General features: G+C 40.5%; 1 protein-coding gene across 16 annotated transcripts in view; it reads right to left on the reverse strand.

Moving 5' to 3' along the window:
• gapvd1 (GTPase activating protein and VPS9 domains 1) overlaps positions 1-26921 on the reverse strand; it is a 116088-nt gene that overhangs the window by 72817 nt on the left and 16350 nt on the right. For 13 of the 16 annotated variants that reach the window (XM_080211920.1, XM_080211918.1, XM_080211916.1 and 10 more), the window contains 2 exons: positions 6471-6683; positions 1508-2351 (listed from right to left, as the gene is read on the reverse strand). In XM_080211920.1, the coding sequence (XP_080068046.1) occupies positions 1508-2351; positions 6471-6655 (1029 nt within the window). In that variant the 5' untranslated portion in view covers positions 6656-6683. The remainder of the gene's footprint in view (positions 1-1507; positions 2352-6470; positions 6684-26921) is intronic. The other 3 variants (XM_080211909.1, XM_080211910.1, XM_080211912.1) reach the window with 1 other exon arrangement.

Genomic DNA, 26921 nt, shown 5'->3' on the forward strand with positions numbered 1-26921 from the left:
TGGCAGATCCAACACAAGGAACTAGATATGGGTCCTTGGGCAAGAAACCACCTATCTGCACCGTCTCGACAGTAAATGTGAACGTGCGTAACAGAACATAAGAACATAAGAAATAGGGGCAGGAGTAGGCCATCTAGCCCTTCGAGCCTGCCCCGCCATTCAATAAGATCATGGCTGATCTGTCGTGGCTCAGTTCCACTTTCCCGCTTTCTCCCCATAACCCTTAATCCCCTCTCTTATCAAAAACCCATCAACCCGCGTCTTAAAAATATTTAGCGAGGCAGCCTCCACCACTTCAACGGGCAGAGAATTCCAGAGATTCACCACCCTTTGAGTGAAGAAGTTCCTCCTCAACTCTGTTCTAAACCGCCCCCCTTTTATCTTGAGGCTGTGCCCCCTAGTCCTACTGTCTTTTTTGAGCGGGAAGAGTCTCTCCACCTCTATCCTATCCATCCCATTCATCATCTTATACGTCTCAATGAGATCTCCCCTCATTCTTCTAAACTCTAACGAGTACAAGCCCAGTTTATTCAGCCTCTCCTCATAGCTCAACCCCCTCAACTCCGGTATCAGCCTAGTAAACCTCCTCTGCACTCCCTCCAAGGCCAAAATATCCTTGCGCAGGTGCGGCGCCCAAAACTGCACACAGTACTCCAGCTGCGGCCTCACCAATGCCCTATGGTCCCCAAAACTATACAGGAGTCATGATAGTGGAGCAGTGACAAGAGGACCCAGCTTGGGTGGGAGAGTCAGGCATGGTAGAGAGGAATCTCCAAACCTTCTAGGCCAGGCAAATGTGAGTGAGTGCGCTTTCCCTGTATGTCACTTTATGTCATATTTTAATTGGTGACATTCATAGAATTACATGGTCACAGCGTAGAAGGTGGCCATTCACCAATTGTTTATGCACATGTCTCAAAACAAGCAGTGGTAAAACACACTAACACAAAGGCGAACTTCTGTTGGAATTTGTACCAGTATCTTCAGTAACAATTTAATCAGAGTGGATTTTTCTAATGACCAATCAGGCAGGTGGCATATCCAATTTTAAGTGGATATTTTTATTTACTCATGGAATGCAGGCATTGCTGGCTGGGCCAGCATTTATTAACCTCCCTAACTGCCCTTGAGCTGAGTGCTTTACTGGGCCATTTCTGAGTCAACCACATTGTTGTGGGTCTGGAGTCGCATATAGGCCAGACCAGGCAGATTTCGTTCCCTAAAGGACATTAGCGAACCAGATGAAACAATCGTTTCATGGTCATTAGACTTTCAATTCCAGATTTTCTTCTTTAAATTGAAATCAAATTTCACCATCTGCCATGGTGGGATTCAAATCTAGGTCTCCTGAGCATTACTCTGGGTCTCTGAATTACTAGTCCAGTGACAACAACACTATGCCACCAGTGTGATATCCAATATTAATTGCTAATAGTTTTTTTTCCACATTCTTAAAGAGCAACAGATGAAACCTTGGCATTTAATTCAATAAGTAGAGGAATCTTACCTGCATCAAGTTAAATCGTGCCACTTCATTAATTGGAGCATCAGAGATTATCCCATATTGTTCTGGATTCACAATTGCTGGGCAAATAAAGTAAGCAAGCAATAGGTCTGTGCACATAGCCTTGACCTCCCCAACAGCCAATCCTTCCACACAAGACAAGGTTTTATACATTTGCGATACTATCCAACGTAAACTATGCGGAAAGCAGTATGTATTTTGTTTGAGATATCCAATGAATTTGTTGACCAAAGCTACTAATTTTGCTTCATTGCTCTCTACCATTTCCTGCACTTTCCGTCTGAACTGCTCTGTGCCTTTCTCCCCAAAATGTTTTTCTTGCTGTGCCGGTGTAAACCTTTCAATAAGCTTGTTTGGGTCAGTTTCCAAGTGATCTTCATCTTCTACAAGCAGCAGCATAATTGGTTCATGTAAAGTAGCCGTTAGGAAGAGCTTTGCAGAATACAGCCCCTCTGAAAAGAGTTTGAACAAAATGCTGAAAGTACAAGCTCCTTTTCGAAGTAGACGCCTAGGGTTATCACTCTCTTTCAGTTCAAACTCAATTAGATAACGTAACACTTGCAGAAGATAGCTCTCATCTTCCTGCATAATGCAGTTACCATAAAGGGCAGTAAATACTGTAAGGATGACATTGTGCGTGCTCTCATGATTAAGCTTCTCCCCAGCAACCAAACATGAGGCAACGAGTCTGGGGTTTTCTCTCAGCCGATTGAGAAATTCACCATATATTGTCTCTTGGAATCCCAGCTGTTTGTATCCATCCACAAACTGTGTATTCTCCAAGATCTTGGCATGTTTGCAACATTCTGCCGGAGAAGCTTCCACGCTGAAACATAACAAGAGACAAGTATTTATCTTTGAGTTTAAATGTCACTTTCAACCAAATTATTTAGACTGTACAGGGCCATGGTGAAGCCACACGTGAATAATGTGTACAGGTTTGATGTCCTTTTTGGAGGAAGGATATACTTGCCATTGAGGAAGTGCAGTGAAGGCTCACTAGACTGATTCCTGGGATGGCAGGCTTGTCGCATGAGGGGAGAATGGGCCTGTATTCACTAGAATTTAAAAAGAATGAGAAGGGATCTAATAAAATACATAAAATTCTGACAGGGCTGGATAGAAAGGATGCAGGGATATTGTTTTCTCTGGCTCAGAGGTCTAGAACAAAAGGGTCACAATCTGCAGATACAGGATGGGCTGAGATAAGAAAACCTTCTTCACTCAGAGGATGGTGAACTTGAAGAATTGCCCACCACAGAAGACTGCGGAGGTCAAAGCACTGAATATACTTGAGGAGGAAACAGATTTCTAAATTCCAAATGTGTTAACTGGTATGGGAAAAGCACAGGCGTGCGGTCTCAGAATGCCAGCAGTGTAAAAGGAGGCCCTTGTGCCCACCAAGTCTGCACTGACTCTCTGAAGAGCATTATTTTCAGAGTTTAACAAGAGTCAAACTAGGAGAGACGACAAATTGACTACTTAAATTATCTGCTTGATTTGCAAGGAGCAGCAGCAGCTTTTCTCCCCCTCTCCCTTCTTTGCCCCCCCATCTCTGTTGTCCTCCTCCTCCTCCTCTCTGCCACCCCCCCCCCCCCCCCCCTTCCCCCTCACTATCTGGAGAATAAAGTCTGGGGCCTGCTAGAAAACACGTACATCTCTCTGGAGGTGTTTTGGAGGTTTGAGGATGAACAGCACGCTTACCAACATGTAAGCCTATTGTTTGCTAACTGATTTTGAGCAGGAATTTACATCTATGAGGAATGTTGTTTAAACGCGAACTAATAGAGATGGGCTAGCAGAATGGTATCTTCGCACACTTCATCTGATAAAATTCTTTTTGGTACAATTAAACTGTATTATTTGATAGTGGACCAATAGAATCACACTTGGAGTAAAACACTTTATCCTCACACTAATGCCAACAACAAAAAGTTGCAGCCCAGCCTAATTCCATAATTTCTGATCTGATCCCAAACAAAACTGGGGGCTTATCTGGGACTGAAATAAATTATTCCTTGTTTGGTTTAGGATTATTAAATCAGGTAACTAAGTGTGTGGACGAAGGTAGAGCAGTTGATGTCACATACATGGATTTTAGTAAGGCGTTTGATAAGGTTCCCCATGATAGGCTCATGAAGATAAGGAGGTGTGGGATAGAAGGAAATTTGGCCAATTGGGTAAGTAACTGGCTGTATCATAGAAGTCATGATGTGGAGATGCCGGTGTTGGACTGGGGTAAGCACAGTAAGAAGTCTGACAACACCAGGTTTAAGTCCAATTTATTTGATAGTAAATATTATTTGCCTTACTATCAAATAAATCGGTTGGACTTAAACCTGGTGTTGTCAGACTTCTTACTTTATCATAGAAGACAGAGGGTGGTGGTGGAGGGAAAATTTTCAGACTGGAGGCCAGTTACCAGCAGTGTACCACAGGAGTCAGCGCTGGGTCCTCTGCCATTTGTGATTTTTATTAATGTCTTGGAAGAAGGGGCTGAAGGGTGGGTTAGTAAATTTGCTGATGACACCAAAATTGGTGGAGAAATGGATGAGGTGGAGGGCTGTCGCAGGCTGCAAAGAGACACTGATAGGATGCAGAGCTGGGCTGAAAAGTGGCAGATGGAGTTTAACCATGATATGTATGAGGTGATTCATTTTGGTAGGACAAACTTGAATGCAGATTACAGAGTCAACAACAGGGTTCTAAGGAATGTGGAGAACAGAGATCTTGGGGTTCATATCCACAGATCTCTGAAGGTTGCCACTCAAGTGGATAGTGCCGTGAAGAAGGCTTATAGCGTGTTAGCGTTTATTAACAGGGGGTTTGAGTTTAAGAGCCATGGGATTATGATGCAACTATACAGGACACTGGTGAGACCACGTTTGGAATATTGTATTCAGTTCTGGCCACCTCATTATGAGGAGGATGTGGAAGCCTTGGAGAGAGTGCAGGGGAGATTTACCAGGATGCTGCTGGTTTGGGGGGTAGGACTTATGAGGAAAGGTTGAGGAAGCTAAGACATTTCTCTTTGGAGCAGAGGAGGATGAGAGGCGACTTAGAGGTTTATAAGATGATGAGAGGGATTAATAGAGTGGACGTGCAGAGACAACTTCCTCGGATGGACGTAGCTGTTACTAGGGGGCATAACTATAAGGGTTCATGGTGGGAGATATAGGAGGGATGTCCGAGGTAAATTCTTCACCCAGAGTGTGGTTGGGGTGTGGAATAGACTGCCTGCTGTGATAGTGGAGTTGGACATTTTACGAACTTTCAAGTGGTTATTGGATAGGCACATGGAGCACTCCAGAATTATAGGGAGGGGATAACTTGATATTGGGATTGGACATAACTTGGCACAACATTGAGGGCCGAGGTACTGTGCTGTAATGTTCTATGTCTATGTCTTGTCTCCATTAATTAACTTTGAAAATTCTAACTACCAATCCTCAGCTTAGGTGAAAAAGTTTAGTGCCAAAACAGAACTTGTAAAGAAAGTTCAAAAAATGCACCTTCAATTAAGTCATTATCAAGACAAACAAAGCAGAAATGATAAGCCTACAAGTAAAATAAAGGAATGGGTTATATTCTCATACCCTCAAATAATGACCATTAAATGACAGAATTCCATTACTAAGGTTCAATGATATATATCTATGGCATCACATTTCTGGCAAACAGTTAAGTCAGGGGCTGTTATTAATTAACGTTCTGCAAAGCATTACATTTATAGGAAATAAATGCAAGACTTCAAACATTTTAAGAATGGATTATATTTGGTGCTCAATTGAAGAGTTTCAATAAACTAAGTGACATGAGTGTGTTTCCGTTGGCAGAAGGATTAGTAACAAGGAGTTAAGTGGTAACAAATTCAGGGGGTAAAGGAGGACAATTTCTTTGAAGTAGCACAGCCTGAAAGAGTGGTGGAAACAGGTTCAATAATAACTTTCAGATGAGAATGAGAGATACTTGAAAAGTATAAATTTTTCAGGGCTATGGAACTAACTGGATAGCCTGTAAAAGGTGGCAATGGGCTAACTTCAATGGGCCGGTGAATTAAGTCCCAGACCCAGTAATCACATGAAAATAGATTCAAATAAGATTAAAATAATTTACCTACATTCCCACCAGTTTCCAGCGCAGATCTGATGGCACTGGAAATCCAGCACTGGGAGATGCATGCGCAATGGAAATGCATGCATCCCATGCATGCCCAGCTGCAAGATTCTCCCACCCCATTGTGCTAGAAAATTAGTGCAAGGGGGCGGTAAAATTGCCCCTTGTTTTGCAAGCATGGGCTAGTTAGGTGTGTCACTACTTTGCCTGTTGCAAACAGCTGGATTGTGCTGTTTTACACAATCCGCCAGTTGTAAAATTTAGATCAACTAGATTTGCATGAGTTGTCAGTACTTTACTTCATGTATTTGGCCCCATGTGGTTCCACGGCATTTTTGTGCAATTGAAAGCATTCTTCTTTGATTGGCCTCATGCTAGTTGTGGTCAGAAGTTAATTAGTAGCTGGAAGAAGCAATTATTCATTTCATAATTATTTTTGTTATAGCTGCCAAGGAATCTACTCTGGGCTGGGAAGTGATCTAATCGGACTACAGGAATTGCTCACCAGGAAGACAGACCACAGCCCATTTAACTTGGCATCTACCATTGTGATAGTTGAATTGTATAATAATGTAATGGATTATCCCAAAATGAGGTTTATAAAACATTGCCACCAGTACATATTTAAAAACATTTAATATAAACACTGGATTGTGGGTAGCACAAAACTCAAGCCAAAATGAACTGAGTGTTAATTAGCAAATAGCAATACCGTATCAAGTACCCGGCACTGAAACTCATTGAAGTGAAATTCTGTCTTGTATTTTTTTAAACTATGTAGTTTTGCTTGTCTGTAATTTTAAATCCACATTCTCTACATTGATCTCACCTTGTTAATATAAGACGGTCTAAGTTAATTCGCTGTTGTTTGGCAATCCATGCTGAGCAGTACAACTTTTCAGCAGTTTTCAGTACATCTGCATTTAACCGCTGAAGCAATTGCTTTTCAGAGTTCACATAAAGACGTTCTTGCTTGAGGTGATGGGCCAGAGTGTGAAGATCAGGCTTCACCATCTTCAAATGGCACAGGACAGTATACCTACTGAAGAAAGAAGATTAAGTTTCAATTGGATAAACACAAACTGAGCAATAATGACTTGATAAACATTTATTACACCACAACATTCACTGGGTTAATGTTTTTGTACATTAAATTTCTTGTGTTCTAAAAACTATTATTATTTTTCTTTGTCCATTTGGAATTATTCCTTTGAGTCTCCACATAAAACTGCTTCCAAGAACAAGGTACAGGCTTGTTCTTGGGCTTATACCAATGCCTTTCTATGATTATGAGATCACCAGCTTGATTTTATTCACACTTACACCGTCCCATTTGAAAGCCAGCTACATGTGACAATGAACTAAAAATTGGAAACTTTCTACAGGTATTCCTAAGGAGATAATGTGCATCTGCAACTTGAGGAATATACCTTTATAATTTTTACAATTTAAATTCATCTACTCAAATATTTTTCCCTGATTAATAAGCTTGGGGAGGCATGATTGAGAATATATATTACACTAATTGAAAGCACTGGACATCATAAAGGTAAGTTCCTTTACATTTATCCAATATTTTCTAATGTTACAGTAAAAATAACACTGGGCTCCAATTTTAAAGATTTGTATGTGTTTGTCCATAAAATTTAACAAACCACAATGGAGAGCTAAACAAAATCAAGCAATGCCAGCATTTAAAATTATTTAACACATTTATTCCATAATGCTTGGCTGCCATGTTTTGCTTTCTTGTTTTAATTTATAATTATTTATGATTTGTGTAATATTATTCATCAGATGGCAAGACAAAGTACGAGACACTGAAGTTCTCTCTAGAGCAAGTCTACCATCAGTCCACACACTGCTGGAGCGCGCAGACCTGGTGGGCAGGTCATGTCATCCGTATGTCAGACAAGCGCATACCCAATCAGCTCCTTTTTGGGGAACTCTCTGCTGGAAGGCGCTCACATGGAGGGCAGAAGAAACATTTCAAAGACACACTCAAGGCCTCCCTGAAGTCACTCGACATAGACACGACCACCTGGGAAACGCTGGCACAAAAGTGCCCTACCTGGCGCTGCCTCATCCACAAAGGCTGTCAAGCTTATGAAGCAAGGTGCATTGCTGAAGCACAACTTAAGCGCAAGCTGCGCAAGTCCAGAGCCACCAGCACAACTACCGTGTCTACACAAGTCTGTCCAATATGTGTCAGTAAAAAGTTTGACAACACCAGGTTTAAAGTCCAACCGATTTATTTGATAGTAGACTCACTAGCTTTTGGGGTTAGTCCCTTCACTGACGAAGGGACTAACCCCGAAAGCTAGTGAGTCTACTATCAAATAAATTGGTTGGACTTAAACCTGGTGTTGTCAGACTTTTTACTGTGTTTACCCCAGTCCAACGCCGGCATATCCACAGTGTGTCAGGACATTTCGTGCCCAAATTGGCCTAAATCAGTCATCTTCGGACACACCGCAATCAGCTTCAAAATGACTAATGGTGTTGACGTCCCCATCGACGATGAACAAACATTTATGATTTACAGTTTCTCACAAATTTTGTAAAATTAAATATTTTATACCACAGCTGGATTTTTAATTAACATAATACATATATTCAAGAACACAAGGATCTTTGATTTCAAGCAATGTGTTTTTCTTTTACATATACAGTTGTTTCAGTGCAGTAGGGTGAATACCTACTGTCTTGCATGCCACAAGACAGTATGTCACATACAGTCATACGTGGCATATACTGTCACATACTGCCACATCTTGGGCTTATACCAATGCCTTTCCATGACAATGAGATCACCAGCTTGATTTTATTCACACTTATCCCTGTTAGAAAGCCAATTACATGTGACAAGGAACTAAAAATTGGGAACTTACTACAGGTCATATGGCCATAATCTATCTGCAACTTGAGGAATACACCTTTATCCAGCAATAAAGTGCCAGAATTATTCTGAACACAATATACATTACTTGTACACTGATGAATAAGCACAGTCAAACAGAAGATGCAAAAATAAGGTAACATGTCCTTTCCAGGATGAAAAGCAAACGGTCTAGTCAAGTAAAACCTTCTCGTGTTTGTCTTTACAGTCTACACTGATCAGTGTTGTGTAAAAAGTTTGCTTCGAACTAAGCCACAATGGCACATTGACATCACAAATTCATACTGACTTCAAAGATGTTTGACAAAATGTTAAGGAAAATCTCAATCATCTTCAAGGTTTCCCAGTACAGAAAAAAATTGAAACATTAGCTGTACCGGTTGCTTTACAAGTCAAAATACTCATTAGCTGCAGCCAATAAAAGTAAGGCAAATAATGAAGCAAGATGCATAATCTAAATACAATTAATTCCTTAACTTGAGCTTCTGCAAATACCTAAGCTGAAAAGATATTTGATAAAGTGCTACGTAATAATACTTTTATCAACAAAGTTAAGGCCTATGGAATAAAGAGGGCTGGTATAGTGGCAGTTGGTTGACTGACAAGAGTCAGTAGCAATGAATGGCTGTTTTTTGGACTTGAACAAGTTCACAATGGAGTTCTGCAGAGGGCGGTATGAGGTTCGTTGATTTACTAAACCTACGTTAATGCCCTAAACTTGGGAGTGCAGCGCACATTTTCAAAATTTGTAGATGAGATAAAACTTGAAAGTATTATGAACAGTGGGGAAAATTGTGATGCACTTAAAAAAAAAATACTGTATACACTTGGGTAAAAGTAGTTTCCAAAATGACATTTTTACCTAAAAAGCTGGATCTCAACATTTACATGAGTAATATGTTCAAAGGGTGGAAATCGACTCTCTCCCATCATCTCAACATTACAGATGAGTTGCAGAATGTTCCTGTCAATCCCAACACCAAGTCACGCAAAAGGAACTATAAAGTATTTTTGAATTATTTATAAATAACAACCTCCATGGAGCCAGATATTAATTTGTCAACACCAAATTTATCAAAAACAAGAGCCATATAAACAAATATATACAATTTCATTTGGATTTTTGCATGGCCAGTCGTCTTCACTAACACTTTTCTCTCCAACGTTACTCACTCTGACTGACTGGCATGTCAAAATTCATGGGAGTTTCATCCATGTTTTCTAATAAGCCAATCTGTATCCATTATTTTGTTGATATCTGATTAAAAAGCGTTGAAATATGATACGTCTGTCATCAGGTTCTGCTGGAAGATGCTGTGAAATTCTTATGTTCTTATGAAATCTTGGTCTTCCAACAGTACAAAACTGCTTCCCTTCATAAACCGAGTATACCATCCAGGCTTCAAAGTTTGCAATATCTATTTTCTCACTTGTTTCAGGGCAAAGATTGGGATAGATTTGAGAGAAACAGTCCATTTTCATTGACATACTTTGCAATTTCATCTTCCAGCTGCAGTCACTTGCTAGGCTTTCCTCTGCTTGCACTTTTATTCTTAGGCATCTACCGAAGCTATGCAGCTAGCTTTCACCAATCTCCAACTCTCTTCTCCAATATCCTGAATTATCTAGTTGCTGCACAATTATTTATCTGTTCTGCACTTGCAAGAACTTTTAAGTTTGAATTAGCTTGTGTATCTGTTATTCCTTCTTGAAACCATGTTACCATATGAGAGGGCAGGATTGGCGAGAACACAGCAAACGTGAGTGAGGCAGGGGCCTTGACAGCACTTGCTGACATGCACAGACAAAACAGGTGCCTTCAATCATGTGCCACTTCATGATTCCAGCACTGAGAAGATTTGTATCAAGGCAGGTTTGACTTCAGAGTAGGCGGTAAATATAGAAAGTTTAGATTTTTTTGGCCAAAAGTAATGGGTCAGTTTTAAAACAAGGCTGATCATTATTCAAATATACATGGTAGTTAAGGTTGGTGGAATGGGCACAGATAAAATTTAGTGCAAAGAAATGTGAAATGATACATTTTGGTAGGAAGAATGAGGAAAGCAATACAAAATAATTCTAAAAGGACTGCAGGTACAGATGGATCTGAGGTACATGTGCACAAATCATTGATGAAAGCAGGACAGACTGGAAATGCAGTTAACAAGGCACACGGGATCCTTTGCTTTGTAAATAGAGACATAGGATGCAGAAGCAAGAAAGTTGTACTGAACTTGTATAAAAACTGATCTGTCCTCAACAAGACTAACGTGTCCATCTGGGCACCACATTTTAGGAAGGACAAGGCGGCACTGGGGAAGGTATGAAAAAAAATTCCCAGGAATGGTTTAAACATGGGGTACTTCAATTAAATAATGAGATTGCAGGAGCCGAGGCTTTTCTTAGAGAAGAGAATGGATTTGATAGCATGCTTCTCAATGATATGGGATCGGGATAGATTAGATTGGGAGAAACTGCTCTCACTGGTAATGGATTGAAAACCAGAAATACCAGGATTCAAGTTGAATGACCAATGGACGAGGGATTAGGACCAGGAAGGCACTGTTTGCTTGCACGGTGGCAACAAATTCAATTATGGTTTTCAAAAGTGAACTGAAATCTTATCTGAATAGCAAAAATATACAGGGATAAAAAGGGAAAAGGTAGGGAAATGGGACAAAGAGATGTTCTTGTATAAAACTGGCATAGATAAGGTGGACCAAAAGGGCGTCTTTCAGTGCTGTATCCATTTTATGGTTGTACAATTTGATAAAGTTGATATACTTTGTCACTAACTGAAAGCGGAAAGGATTCTTATTTTTGTACTTAACAATACAACCCAAAGTGAAATTTGTCCCCATTCAAACATTGAAGTATTTCAATTTCAAATACATAAAAAAGTATTTATAAAATAGTTTCTTATACAATCTTCCCCTTCTATTTTATGATTCCTATGACAATCTTATGCTTCCTTAACTTTTCAGTGCACTTATCAATGCCAGACCCTTGAAGTTGCTGCATAACAAAAATTACTGGATATTATAAAAGGTACGCATCTTAAGCGAACATCACAATGTTCAGTTGCAGCAGGCAACGTCAGATAAAATGAATCATGTTATTGAAGCTGATAAAAAAAATTGAGAATTCAAGGAACAAAATTTGACTTTTAGAAAAAAACTACTCAATACTGAAAACACCAAGAGGGAAAAATATTGCAAACAGCAGATTTTTAAAATGTACACTATACTTTAAAAAGTGACATCAAATTTATGCCAAAATGAACTAGATAATGGTTCAGTGTTGAGTCATTAGGCTGTTCACCCAAAGATTATGCAACAGAACAATATCAAAACTCAAATGGTCAGAGGGATTGCATCTACATGAATCCACAGGGATTAATTTCAAATAAATATGAAGAAACACAAAAACATGAAACTTCAAGGAAGGCAAAAGTTTGCAAAACGTCTGCATGTTGTCTTTCGCCCAGACATGATGACATATTACACGAATTTCATCATATTAACTGCGGAACACCACCACATGATCTTGAACATCAATTTAAGCCAATAAACCACTCAAATTATTTCAACAGTTAAATGAGATAACGATAACTTGTATCTTAATCAAATCTACACGTTTTGATTCTATCCCTTTTAATACCTTTACCCAACAAAAATCTAATCAATCACGGCTTTGAAATTTGCCAGGAACGTATTTCACCCATCTTTTGTGATGGTGCTTTTTGGCATCTCCCCTGAACATTCTTGCTTCATTTTAAGGTCACGTCCAGCACTCCAGGTGTCGTCAGAGCAGAATTCTGTACAACTAATACAAATTCCAGTCCTCCTAAGATAGAGGGTAACATTCCATTCTTAATTTTTGTCAATGTCCAGTGGCTTGTCTTTTTTTGTACTTTGATAAATTAATAACTCATCCACACTTCCTAGCTTCTCACCATTTAAAACACTTAGATCTATCTTTTTTAGGTTCAAAATGGGTGATCTCACATTTTTATCTTGAACTGTGTCTGCCACATTTCATCTCTCACCTGTTGTGTTTACTGTGCCAATGAAATTAAGTGCTGTAAGCAAACATATCGCTGCCAAAGCAAAATACTGCGATGATAAGCTCGGGAAAAAAGGAAGGTCTATGGTGACTTCATGCTGAAGGTGGCAGAAGGTAATCTTTTGAAGGCTGGTGTGATGGAAGGGGAGAACAAGCACCATTCCATGACTCTGGGAGACAGGAGAAGGAGCAAGAGCAGAAGTGCAGGAAATGTAATGGTTACATCGAGGGTCCTGTCAATCACTATAGGGAGAGGGACGGAGAATATTTCACTGAAGAAAAGGACATATCGGAAGCAAAATACGAAAGGTTGCATGATCAGAGCAGAAAAGTAGGACAAACTTGGAGAATGGGCTCGAGTCCATATAGGAAGCAGGGTGTGAGGATGTATAGTTGAAGCAGCAATAAGAGTCAGCAGCTTCAATTGTGAATATTCAGTGACTGTTTCCATTTCCCTTGATTGGCTGAGAAGTGGAAGAAGGGAAGCGTAGTTAGAGATAGACCATGTGAAGCTGAGGGAAGAGTGGAAACTGGAAACCAAGGTGATGAAACTTTCTAGTTCAGGGTACAAGCAGGGAATGGTACCAATTTAGACATCAATATAATTATTTGCTTTTCTTTTTTCACACAACTATAAAACGTAGCTTTTGAGGTGCCATTCGTAACAATTCATGGGAGTCACCCAACTTGTCCCTTTTGATTACATGATTCACGGATGAAGACTTGTTTCTGAATTATTGTACTCATCTGACTGCTAGGCAACGATGGGTTGGATTGTTTAGAGTTGCACTCAGCTGAGCAGAACACTACTCTATGAATAACTCTAGATTTTAATTTACACCACTATGAAACCAATGCAAACTGTGGATGAACAGATGACAACAATGTTAACAAGAAATCGAACAGCACACCCAAAATAAATGGGACTTATAGATCCCCAACTGTAAACATATATATCAAAACACAATTTACCAATTCTTGGCAGGATTGCTTACAAAAGAAATCCTCCATCTTAAATGAGCATAAAAGGTGGTTCATGCAAGGTCACCAGAAGGATCAATTTTATACACTCAACTTTTCATGGTACTCAATCTCGAGTAGCTTAAATATTAAGAGTAAAATATACAATTTAGCAACTGCATAAACCTCCACATTATTTTCCTTCCTCACTAAAAACAGAACTCTCGTCATACAATTTCTCCCAAAAAGGAATTACAGTAATTTCGAACCAAATTTCATTTCCACTTTCAACTTCGATCATCCATTCTAGAAGTATTTCGCCCATAGATTATGCATTTCCGATCATTCCTATAGAGACCAGTAATTGTCTTACTGTAGAGGTGTTCAAAACCACTTGGAGGCTTCCTCATGCCTGAGAACTGTCTCATACTCATCATTTGTATGTGCTGATGATTTATCTGTACCACCCAGCACAGCAATGCCATTAAAATCACTAGGCCTGCTTGTCTTTATTTTTCTTTGAGGGTTGGCATTCTTCAGCTGTTACTAATCAAATGCCCATACAAATATAATTTTCTAGCACAACTTCCATTGAGGAAAATGTCCCAAGTACGCAAATCAGCAAAGCAATTTCTAATGAATTTTCATACTTTATGAATAATGACAATAAAAACAAAATTATTCTACAGTGGTTAAACTGGAAAATCTTGTTACTGCAGCAGCGAACAGTAAGGGACACAAGACTCAGTGTACTTACATTCATCCCACTTAGCATTTCTAAAGCCCTTTATTCTCTTGATCTCAATTATGAATAAAATTAATAATTATTCCAGCAAGGACAAGTACAAAAAATCCTACTCAGGCTTATAAATTGAGTTTACACTGCTTGTCTAAACCAAGACCTTGAAATGCATTTTTGAAAATGAGAAAGAAACTGATTAGGCCTGAAGGAAAACATGCAAGAAAAAGCAGAAAAAAAGCAAAAGTTGATCTAGGTTGTTTTCAGCTGTTCGAGAATCAATTATGACTCAACCAATTTAAAATGAAATGTCTGAACACCAGCTTAAAGATACCAATGGGAAAATCCACTCTTAAAAAAGTAAATAAAAACTGGGATGTACCAGTCTGAAGAGTTACAGGAGCTCAAAACATTAACTTTTTCTCTTCATAGATGCTGCCAAACCTGCTGAGTTTTTCCAGTATTTTCTATTTTTGTGTCCGAACGTTGCCTCATTTGAGAAAAATATAAAAATCTAAGATTTCAGGCCTTTTACTTTTTTGAAAAGCACAAAGTTATGGTCAATTCTTAGCACAAATGTTCTCCTTGAATATGACTTTAAAGCTTTGAAGATTAAGCGCTGCAAAACCCCTTTTTCAAAAAATTACATTTCATCTGTTTGAACTTCACACAAGTTGAATCTGTGCTAAGACCCCAACTATCTGGGTTTAAAATCAAACTCAAAAGAAAAGATCTGGCATGAGTGAAAACAATGAAAACATGACATTAAAGAACAGTGACATCAACTCCTGCATGCTTCAAATGAGTAGTCACACACTTCTAGTTCTCCAATTAATCAAATTGACTTTGAAAAAGTTTGGCTCAATTCCCCAAGTTTTGCGTGCCACTTATGAGTAGCATTTAATTCTCTTGCTTCGTAGAGTGCAATATGGATAAAATAAGCTCATGGTTATTACAGTTATACCAGTAAGGATCCTCTCCAATTTTGGTTCAAGCACAGAATCAGTGCTGGAAATATAAAGAGTCAGAAATGTATTTAATCATAAATAGAATTGTGCAAAATTAGATTTAATTGATACTATAGAATCGCTACAGTGCGGAAGGCGGCCATTTGGCCCAGTGAGTCTGCGCTAACGATCCCACCCAGGCTCTATCCATGTAACCCTATGTATTTACCCTGCTAAATTCCACTGACACTAATGTACAATTTATCATGGTCAATCCACCTCTGCAACTCTTTGGATTGTGGGGGGAAACTGGAGCACCCAGAGGAAACCTGTGCAGAAAACATGACAAAATTTGAGCAACCTTCCAACTTAATACCCAATGGGGGTTCTTAAATGACAACTGTCATGTGCAATAAGATGCCAATGTGCCATCTTCTAAAACAATGTTCTTGTGAAAGTATATTTTGGTCTCCTACTCTCGCCATAGATGCTGCATGACCTGCTGAATATTTCTAACATTTTCTGTTTCTAATTTCAGTGACAGACCATCCATGGATACCAGTAAAGCAAACTATTCAGCTCATGTTATTGATATTGCCAATCATGGTGAGACAGGGGGAAGAAAAGAATGGAATCATTTACCTCTGTCCACTTGGACTACACAAATGAACATCAACAGTTTAATTTGCATAGATGACAGGCACAAATAAAATACTAAAGCATTGTCAGTGAGAAATGCTGGAATGAATCATTGACTATGACATCACTAGGGAGGGGTGAAATTCAAGTTCATACCACAAATTGCTGTCTCACATGGATAACGTGCCATGAAATCTCATCAGGTTGACTTGCCTTTGAACCCTACTTGGATTAGCCACCTTGCCAGACCTGAGACAACATGGAGCATTCTGAAAATCCAATTTAATGTTCAAGCTTTTGCATAGAGCTTCCCAAATTTTGAAAAAAAATGTTGTCGATCAGAATGCTCTGTTATATTCAGATGCTGTTTTCATTTTTGTGCTTACTAGTCTCATTTGTTAATAAACGATATCATTTCTAGCCCAAAATATTTGGTCCATCAGATTGATTTTCCATCAACTGGTCAGAGGAAGACAGTACAAGGTATCGAATATTATTGGCAGGTAACCTATCAGCTGTATAAGGAATTTATTCCTTATGCCCAAGCCCAAACACCAACAGACATAATATGCATACAGTCACACAAGAAATAAGGGTTTGCTTTTGACAGCAGCTGTGATGATACTGTGCCTTTAAGAAATGTATTTTAGTCAAGTTTCCATGCAGGATATTTCTAGCAGTGCCTTCCATTTTATCTGTGCCAATCTGTGTACAACTGGTATCCTATATTGTTAATGCAGCAGTAAAATTGCTTAATCTGAACTGATGCTGTCCTTGGTGTTCCACTGGAATTTTGCCTAAAAAGCTGGATACGTCCTTTTCTGATTGGCAGTGACTAGTGGGGTTCTGCAAGGATCTGTGCTAAGACCCCAACTATTCACATAATATATTTAGTTCCCTCTTCCAAAATATATAATCTCCAAATTTGCAGATAATACAAAGTTGGGTGGGAGGATGATCTGAGAGGAGGATGCAGAGATGCTTCAGCAGAGTTGGACAGGCTGCGTGTGGGGGCATATACATAGCAGATGCAGTATAATGTGGATAAATGTGAGGTTATCCTGTCAGTTGTCGTAAAAATCCACTGGTTCACTAATGTCCTGTAAGGAAGGAAATTTGCCATCCTTACCTGGTCTGGCCCAAGTCACTCCAGACCCACAGTAATGCCTTCAAGAATAGGTAATAAATGCTGGTCCAGACAGCAATGCCCACATCCCATAAATGAATTTAAAGAAGTGCTGCTTTTGAGTTGAGAGACAGAAGTGCCTCTCGTTACCTCTCTGAAGTTGGAGTAGTAGCAAAATCTCAGAGTTGCAGTTTTGGAAGCCACAGAGAGGGTTATCCCTTTCTGTCTGACGTCTGGAGACTGAGCTGCCAAAAGACTGGGTTTACTTGGCTGAAGTTGTGCTGTTTAAGGATACATCCTTCCCTGGAAACCGTTTTATTCATTCGTGGGACATTGGCATTGCTGGGCGGCCAGTATTTATTGCCAATCCCTAGCTGCCTGAAGACTACTGAGAGTCAACATTGAGAGCATGCTACGGTGCAGAGGAACCTGGGGGTCCTTGTGCACGAGTCGCAAAAACCCAGTCTGCAGCTGCAGCAGGTAATCAAGAAGGCGAATGGAATGTTGGCCTTTATAGTGAGGGGGATAGAATATAAAAGTAGGGAGGTCTTGCTGCAACTGTACAGGGCGCTGGTGAGGCCGCAGCTGGAGTACTGTGTGCAGTTTTGGTCGCCGCATTTGCGCAAGAATATATTGGCCTTGGAGGGGGTGCAGAGGAGGTTCACTAGGCTGATACTGGAAATGAGGGGGTTGGCCTATGAAGAGAGACTAAATGGACTGGGTCTGTACTCGGAGTTTGGAAGGCTGAGGGGGGGGAATCTTAGACATATAAGATAATGAAAAGGATGGATAGGGTAGAGGTAGAGAGATTCTTCCAGCTTAGAAAGGATGGCAGGACTAGAGGGCACAGCCTCAGGATTGGCGCGGGGGGGCGCAGTTTAGATCAGAGTTGAGGAGGAACTGCCTCACTCAAAGGGTGGTGAATCTCTGGGATTCTCTGCCCACTGAAGTGGTGGAAGCTACCTTGCTAAATATATTTAAGTCACGGGTGGATAGGTTTTTGACAGACAAGGGGATTAAGGGTTATGGGGAGAAAGCAGGAAAGCGGAACTGATCCACTTCACATCAGCCATGATCTTATTGAATGGCGGGGCAGGCTCGATGGCCTACTCCTGCTCCTATTTTTATATGTTCTTATGTTCTAACACATTTGTGTAGGTTTGGGGTCTTATGCAGGTCAGGCTAGCAGATTTCCTACCCTGAAAGGACATTAGTGTACTTGATGGGTTTTTTCAACAATGGTTTCATGGTCATCAGTAGATTCCTACTTCCAGGTATTGTTATTGAATTCAAATTCCACCATCAGCCATGGCAGGATTCGAACCTGGGTCCTCAGAACATTAGCTGAATTTCTGGATTAACAATCAACACTAATACCATTAGGCTGTTGCCTCCCATATCTGCTGTCTGGATCACTGTCCAGAAATGTTAAAAAGCTGGAAATCTAGCATCATGTAAGCATCTTTGGTTTCTGTGCTACCAGATTCTACAGAAGGGATTCATGTCTGTGCGGGGTACTGCTAAATTGGAACTATAGAGATAGCTACCTGTTAAGAATTATAGCTGGCTGTATTTAAGTATTTTAATTGGCAAAAAAAATGATGCTAATTCTTTGTTATATTCTAACTGTATTCCTAAATGAAGATTGTTTTGAATCATACCTGGAGTGAAAGACTTCATGATCACTCTAATGCCAAAATCAAAAGTTGAGGTCTAGGCTAACTGCATGTACACCCTTGGAATGTCTGGTCTGCTCATAGCCTTTTGTATAGGACACAAAAGATATCTAACAACAGCCTGAAAAACAATTTAATACATTAGGTCCAGAGATGTACAAAGTCTATTTAAATAAAAAAAAGGAAAATTTCGACTGGAAACATTAATTCAGTTTCTCTTTCCACAGATGCGGTCAAACCTACTAAGTATTTCCAGCACTCAGTTTTCACTTCAGAATCCCAACATTTGTGATATTTTGCTTTTGGATTTCTTGTCAGGGATATATCAGCAGCAATACAAAGTGAAGGAATGAAAGAATAAAGTCCTTTCGCCTTTCTCCTTTCTCATTTGTATTTTTAAGTGAAAATTACTGCACTACAACAACAGTCATCATAAGTAGGTAACATAAACCAAAATTAAATCCAAAATAACTGTGCTTTTTAAAAAAATCTTATCTGGGTACAAACACAAATCAGATTTAGGGACCATAATCAGGTGAAAATCCATCCATTGAATACAGGCATTAAAAAATCTGGGGAAAATAATCCTGCACGCACAAAACTAAATTTCTGATATCAGTTACAAATCCAGCAGTTTCTCAAAAATTCAGCTTTTCTATTAAAGACTGATTGATTTTTTTCTAAAACAGGCCAACAGGAACCAGAGGATTGAGGGGAAGTCACTTGTCAAATCCAGTTGTGAAAATCCAGTTTAGGTTAATATGGCCAGCCACACGTTTACTGTTGAGGAGTGCACAAATTTTCTAAAGAAACAGAGTTGAACCAAGGGAGTCGAGTTAAACTGGTATATAAAAGCTGTTGAATCAAAACGTCTGAAATCAAAAGGCTGAGGGAAGTAGCCAATAAAAAAAAAACACACTGGACACAATATTCAAGGAGACTAGATAGTACAATCAATTAGAACATAGTCCTGTCATGGGATAAAACTACTTATAATTGAACTCAATTGCCATTTAAGTAATCCCTTCACCAAAGGCAGGATGTGGAAGCACGTTACACCATGCATCATAGGGGTACTTTCAAAGGCTGAGGTTTACACACGTTACTGGAAAAGAGAAGTTGAAAACTTCATTCTGCATCATTAAAAATAATTAATTCGATCACATAAGAACATAAACATAAGAACATAAGAAATAGGAGGAGTAGGCCATCCAGCCCTTCGAGCCTGCCCCACCATTCAATAAGATCATGGCTGATCTGTCACTGCTCAGTTCCACTTTCCCGCCCTCTCCCCATAACCCTTAATCCCCTCTCTTATCAAAAACCCATCAACCCGCGTCTTAAAAATATTTAGCGAGGCAGCCTCCACCACTTCAACAGGCAGAGAATTCCAGAGATTCACCACCCTTTGAGTGAAGAAGTTCCTCCTCAACTCCGTTCTAAACCGCCCCCCTTTCATCTTGAGGCTGTGCCCCCTAGTCCTGTCTTTTTTGAGCAGGAAGAGTCTCTCCACCTCTATCCTATCCATCCCATTCATCATCTTATACGTCTCAATGAGATCTCCCCTCATTCTTCTAAACTCTAACGAGTACAAGCCTAGTTTATTCAGCCTCTCCTCATAGCTCAACCCCCTCAACTCCGGTATCAGCCTAGTAAACCTCCTCTGCACTCCCTCCAAGGCCAAAATATCTTTGCACAGGTGCGGCGCCCAAAACTGCACACAGTACTCCAGCTGCGGCCTCACCAATGCCCTATACAGCTGCAGCAAGACCTCCCTACTTTTATATTCAATCCCCCTCGCTATGAAGGCCAGCATCCCATTCGCCTTCCTGACCACCTGCTGCACCTGCAAGCTGGGTTTTTGCGACTCATGCACAAGGACCCCGAGGTCCCTCTGCACCGCCGCCTGCTGCAGTTTTTCGCCCCGTAAGTAATAGTCCTTCCTACCAAAGTGGACCACCTCACACTTGCCAACATTAAATTCCATTTGCCATTTCCTGGCCCATTCGCCCAGCCTATCTAGATCCTTCTGCAGACTCTCCACACCCTCCGCACAATTTGCCGTTCCCCCAATCTTGGTGTCATCAGCAAATTTCGACACCCTACACTCGGTTCCCTCCTCCAGATCATCTATATAAATGGTAAAAAGCTGAGGCCCCAGCACCGACCCCTGGGGCACTCCACTAGTCACCATCCGCCAATCCGAATAGCACCCATTGACCCCCACTCTCTGCCTCCTATGTGACAACCAATCCTCTATCCACGCTAACTCCCTACCCCCAACACCATGTCCCTCAACCTTCTGCAATAACCTCTTGTGAGGTACTTTGTCAAACGCCTTCTGAAAATCTAGAAAGACCCCATCCACCGGCTCTCCTCTATCCACTGCCCTAGACACATCCTCATAGAACTCCAGTAAATTTGTCAGACACGACTTCCCTTTAATGAAACTGTGCTGCGTCTGCTCTATCAAGCAATTCCCTTCAAGATGCCTCGCAATTTCCTCCTTAATGACAGATTCTAACATTTTACCTACCACAGACGTTAAACTAACCGGCCTATAATTCCCCGCCTTTTGCCTGGCACCCTTCTTAAACAACGGCGTAACATTAGCCGTTTTCCAATCATCCGGCACTTCCCCGGAGTCCAGCAACGTCTGGAAAATAACCACCAAGGCATCCACTATCACCTCCGCCATTTCTTTCAGAACCCTCAGATGCATTCCATCCGGTCCTGGGGACTTGTCCACAATCAGCCCCTCCAGTCTGTCGAGCACCACCTCTCTAGTAACAGTAATGTCATTAAGACCCTCCAGTCCTACCACCTTTCCATCGCTAACACCCGGCAAATTATTCACGTCCTCCTCCGTGAAGACAGAAACAAAAAAGTTATTCAAGACCTTAGCCATATCCCCATCCCCTACCACTAGGTCCCCTTTCTCATCCTCTAAAGGACCAACGTTCACCCTAGCCAGCCTCTTCCTTTTTATATATTTATAAAAATTCTTGCTATCCTTTTTTATATTAAGCGTTAGCCCAGCTTCATAGTTTCTCCTACCCTTCTTTATCAACTTCTTTGTCAATCTTTGTTGACATTTAAACCTCTCCCAATCCTCTTCTCGCCCACCACTCTTAGCTACTCTAAATTCCTCCGCTTTTAATTTAACACTTTCCTTCACCTCCTTCGTTATCCACGGCTTATTACCTCTCCTCCGACTATCCTTTTTGACCATCGGAATAAATTTCTGCTGAGCACCAAGAAAGATCTCCTTAAAGATCCTCCACTGCTCCTCAACAGACCCTCCCTCCAACGCGCTCCCCCAGTCCACATTCGCCAATTCTTCTCTCATCCTACCGTACTCCCCTCTATTCAAACAAAGGACGCGTGTCCAGGAACCCACCTTCTCCTCCTCCATCTGCACCAGAAACTCCACCATGCAATGATCACTCTCCCCAAGAGGATCCTTCACCACAAGGTCCCTAATTCTACCCGCCTCATTACATAGCACCAGATCCAAGATAGCTCGCTCCCTCATCGGCTCCAACACACACTGTTCGAGGAAACTATCCCTGCAGCACATCTGGCCTGCAAGTGCATTCCCAAAATCCTAATACAATTAATTTTTGTTATGAACATATCTTACCTTATTAACAGCAAATAACAAGATTTAATAAAACGAAAATAGGAAATTTTCCAACACTATTAACATATCGACAAGAAAAAGGACCAAGTTTTCAAATGGGTTATCCTTCTTTACAGGCTCAAAGTTGTTCACAGAATATTTATCTCTGCATCAGTTCCCGCACATCACTGAACAGCAAGCAATTTCATGCCTTCTCTCACCACCAATAAGCTTTCAGGATGATATGAAACTCTTAAGCAGAACAGAATGCTGACAGTTTCCTTGTTTTGTTGTGTTAGCGGAACATGTTTTGCAGGAAGCCAGTGTAACTAAGAATACTATGATACATCAGGAAGTGGGTTCATGACAATGGGACAAACTTAATCACCAAAAACCTGCTGTCCAATTCAACTGCATACAATATAGTTTTCACAAAACGAGTTGAGTTTTTCACTATTTGTAATTCACCTGTGTAAGTGTAAGCTGGCACGACAACACTATTTACAGAGACAAAGTGCCATAAATAGTGTCATGGTATTCACATTTTCGGTTAGATTTAAAACAGAAGTTTAACAGCTGCTATACATTCCACTATAAGATGTAGGAGCAGAAGTAGGCCATTCAGCCCATTGAGTGTGCACCACCAATGAAACCATGACTGATAAGTTATGATCTTCAACTCCACTTTCCTGCCTTATCCCCATAACCCTTGATTCCCTTACTGATTAAAAATGTCTCCCTCAGCCTGAACATACTTAACGACCCAGCCTCCACAGCTCTGTACATTAAAGAATTCCACAGATCCAAGACCAGAAGAAATTCCTCCTCACCTCCATTTTAAATTACTCTTGAGATTATGCTGACTGGTCCTTGACCCTCCCACAACCTCTCAGCATCTACCTGTTAAGCCTCCCCCCCGCAGGAATCCTCTATGTCTCAATAAGATTGCCTCTCACTCTTCTACGCTTCAACGAGTACAGACCCAACTCATTCCTCAAAAGAAAATCCCCCTGTACCTGAGATCAACCTTGTGAATTTTCTCTGTGCTGCCTCCAATGTGAATATATCTTTCCTTAGATAAAACGACCAAAACTGTTCACAATATTCCAGGTTTGGTCTAATTAGTGCCTTCTATAGTCTCAGCAAGACTTTCCTATTTTCATACTCCAATCCCTTTGAAAAAAAGCCAACATTCCATTTGACTTCCCCATTACCCATTGGACTTGTGTTATGTTTGTGATTTATGCACTAGGATTCCAAAATCCCTCTGTGCTGCAGTCTTCTCCATTTAAATAATATTCAGCCCCTTTATTCTTCCTCCCAAAGTGCATAACTTCAATTTTTTCTATATTCCATAGGCCAACTCACAACCTGTCTATATTCCTCGATAGACTCTTAATGTCATCTTCACCATTTGCCTTCCCACCTATTTTTGTCATCTACAAACGTGGCAACACTACATTCACTTCCTTTGTTCAAGTCATTAATAGATATTGTAAATAATTGTGGTCTCAGCACTGATCCATAGAACCACACAATCCCTACAGTGCAGGGAGCCATTCAACCCAACGAGTCTGCACCAACTTCCGGAGAGCATCTTGCCCAGGCCCACACTATCCCTGTAACTAGGCTCATTTATCATGGCCAATCCACCTAATCTCAATAAATGGTCCCCTTGATGGAGTCTAGAACCAAAAGTCAACCTCCGAGTAAGGGGGCAGCACAGTGGTTAGTACTGCTTCCTCACAGCATCAAAGATCTAGATTTAATTCCAACCTCAGGGTGACAGTGTGTACAGTTTACACATTCTCCGTGTCTGTATGGGTTTCCTCCAGGTGCTTTGGTTTCCTCTCAGTCTAGAAATGTGCAGGTTAGGTGGATTAGCCATGCTAAATGTATAGTGTTGTTACAGGGATAGGACAGGGGAGAAGGCCTGGGTAAGACACATTGTCAGAGATTTGGTGCAGACTAACTGGGCCAAATGGCTTCTTTCCACACTGTAGTAATTCTATGATTCTCACCTACACATCTTAGACACCGTGGGTCAATTTATCATGGCTAATCTATCCAATCTGCACATCTCGAACTGAGGGGGGAAATCGGAGCACCTGGAGGAAACCCACAGAAACAGAACATGCAGACTCCATACAATCACCCAAGATTAGAATCAAGCCTGGGTGCATGAGGTTATCCTCATAACACCACATGTGGCACAGTGTGACACAGTGGCAGTCCACTGTGGACAGACTGCCATCCTGAAAATGCCCTTATCTCAACTCTGTCTATCATGTAGCCAATCCTCTAACCATACTGGTATATTACACCCAACACCATGGGCTTATTTTAAGCAGTAGCCTTTCGTGCAGTCCCTAATCGAATGCTTTTGGTAAATCCAAGTATATTACATCTACTGGTTCCCCTTTATCTATCCTCTTATTACCACGTCAAAAGAATTCTAAAATACATCAGCCACAATTTCCCTTTCATAAAACCATGCTGACTATGCTTGATTATATTATGTATTTTTAGATGCTCTGCTATTACATCTTTTATAGTGGATTGTGATGATTTTGTGCCTTTAAGAAGTGTAATCACGTCATGCTTTGTCGTGCAGTATCTGTTTCAACAGTCTGTTCTAACTAGTGCTGCTGGGTCTGTAACCAGCAGGCTTGTATTATTACGGCTGCAGCACAATTATTCGAACGCCGATTTTAATCTGAACTAATGCTGCTCTGTAATTTTCATGTTCCCTGGGATTTTGCAGAGTAAGATTTGAGTAAGTTAATTGACAAAAATATCACATGATTGGGCTGAGCTAGGCCAACACAGTGAAATCAAGTTTAGTCTGCTGCTTGGAATCGCTACAGCGAGGTCACTTTCTCTGTATCTCATTTTCTCTCTGGAGTTCGAGACTAGAATCTGCCAGGAATAAGTCTCTTGGAGTTTCAGCTGTTTCGGGATAAATCGTTCTCTGGAGATAGCTGTACAAGAGTCAAAAGACAGATGTCAACTTGGAACTCTGTCCAGAAGTGTTTAAAGACCTGGAACCTAGCATCCATGTGAGCGTATCTGTTCATTGGTGCTAACTGGTTCTAAGGAAGAGATTTATGTCTATGGGGTGATGCTTACATTGCTGGCTGTTAAGAATAACTAATGTTTAAGCATTTAAATTGATAAATGTTATGCAATTCTTTTTGTTATATTAAACTGTGTTCTTAAGTTTCTTTTGATCAAAACTTCTTAGTGGCTCAATTGAATTATGCCTGCAGTGGAATACCTCGGCTCACCCTAATACCAAAATCATAAAAAGTTAGACTAACTTTATAATATACCTTGGAGTTTCTGATCCGGTCCCTAACAGGACTCTAACATTTTCCCAATCACAGATGTTAAGCTAACTTATAATTGCCTGTTTCTAGTCTCCCTCCGTTTTTGAATCAGGGTGTTACATTGACAGTTTTCCAATCCTCTGGGACGTTTTCCGAATGTAAGGATTCTTGCAAGATTACTACTGGTGCATCTGCTATCTCACTGGCTACTTCCTTTAATATCCTAGAATGCATCCCATCAGGTCAGGGACTTACCAGCCTTTATCCTCAATAGTTTCCCTAACACAACAATTATCACCAGAGAAAAAGTACTTATTTCCTCCCTCCAACTTTTGCCCCTTGATTATTTAGTAGGCAACTAATTAGGCAAATGAAATTAAATCACAGCAAGTTTTAATTTAAATTCCACACTCACCTTTCTTACTCTTTCCCATGGCAAGAATATTGTGAGCTATTGTTACAGCCTGACTTTTCATCCGAGATGTACAACCATGAGCTCTCTGATCAAAGGCTATTATCAGTAACAATAATAATGGTTAACTTTTACCCCTTCTTACCATGGATATTGTGGGGAGCTTTAAACATCTACATAGCTGTTATTAGTTGAGAGCAGAGATTAGAGTTATATTTCCATGACCTAAACTCCTTTGCTAAGTTTAAATTTATTTATTAGTCACAAGTAGGCTTACGTTAATACTGCAATGAAGTTACTATGAAAATCCCCTAGTCACCACACTCTGGCACCTTTTCAGGTACACTGAGGGAGAATTTAGCATAGCCAATGCATCTTACCAGCACGTCTTCCGGACTGTGGGAGGAAAGCAGAACATCTAGAGGAAACTCACAGACATGAGGAGAATGTGCAGACTCTGCACAGACAGTGACCCAAGCTGGGAATCGAACCTGAGTCCTTGGTGTGGTGATGCAGCGGTGCTAACCACTGTGCTATCCAAGCTAAGCTACAACAGAGCCAACAGGCACAAGTTTGGCTCGTCCTCCTCTGAAATTTCCAACCTGAACCATATCAAGGAAAAGATTCGGAATTTCGACTGTATCATTTCCCAGCAAGGAAGGAAGAATCAAGCTAGAAGATAACTGAAGCCTACTAACAGCTAGCAATAAAGGGCACTAATTGCAGTCTAGGGATAGATGATTAATGTTAAAGTAACAGAGAAAATGAGAAGGAGAAACAAAAGCTCCCATCTCCACACACCAGGAAAGTCCAAATTTCGAACACCGAAATATCCAGGTTTCAACAGAGTAGCATTACAATTGTAC

This window comes from Carcharhinus amblyrhynchos, chromosome 25, assembly GCF_965287045.1.
Source record: "Carcharhinus amblyrhynchos chromosome 25, sCarAmb.v2.hapA, whole genome shotgun sequence".
NCBI classification, from domain to species: domain Eukaryota; kingdom Metazoa; phylum Chordata; class Chondrichthyes; order Carcharhiniformes; family Carcharhinidae; genus Carcharhinus; species Carcharhinus amblyrhynchos.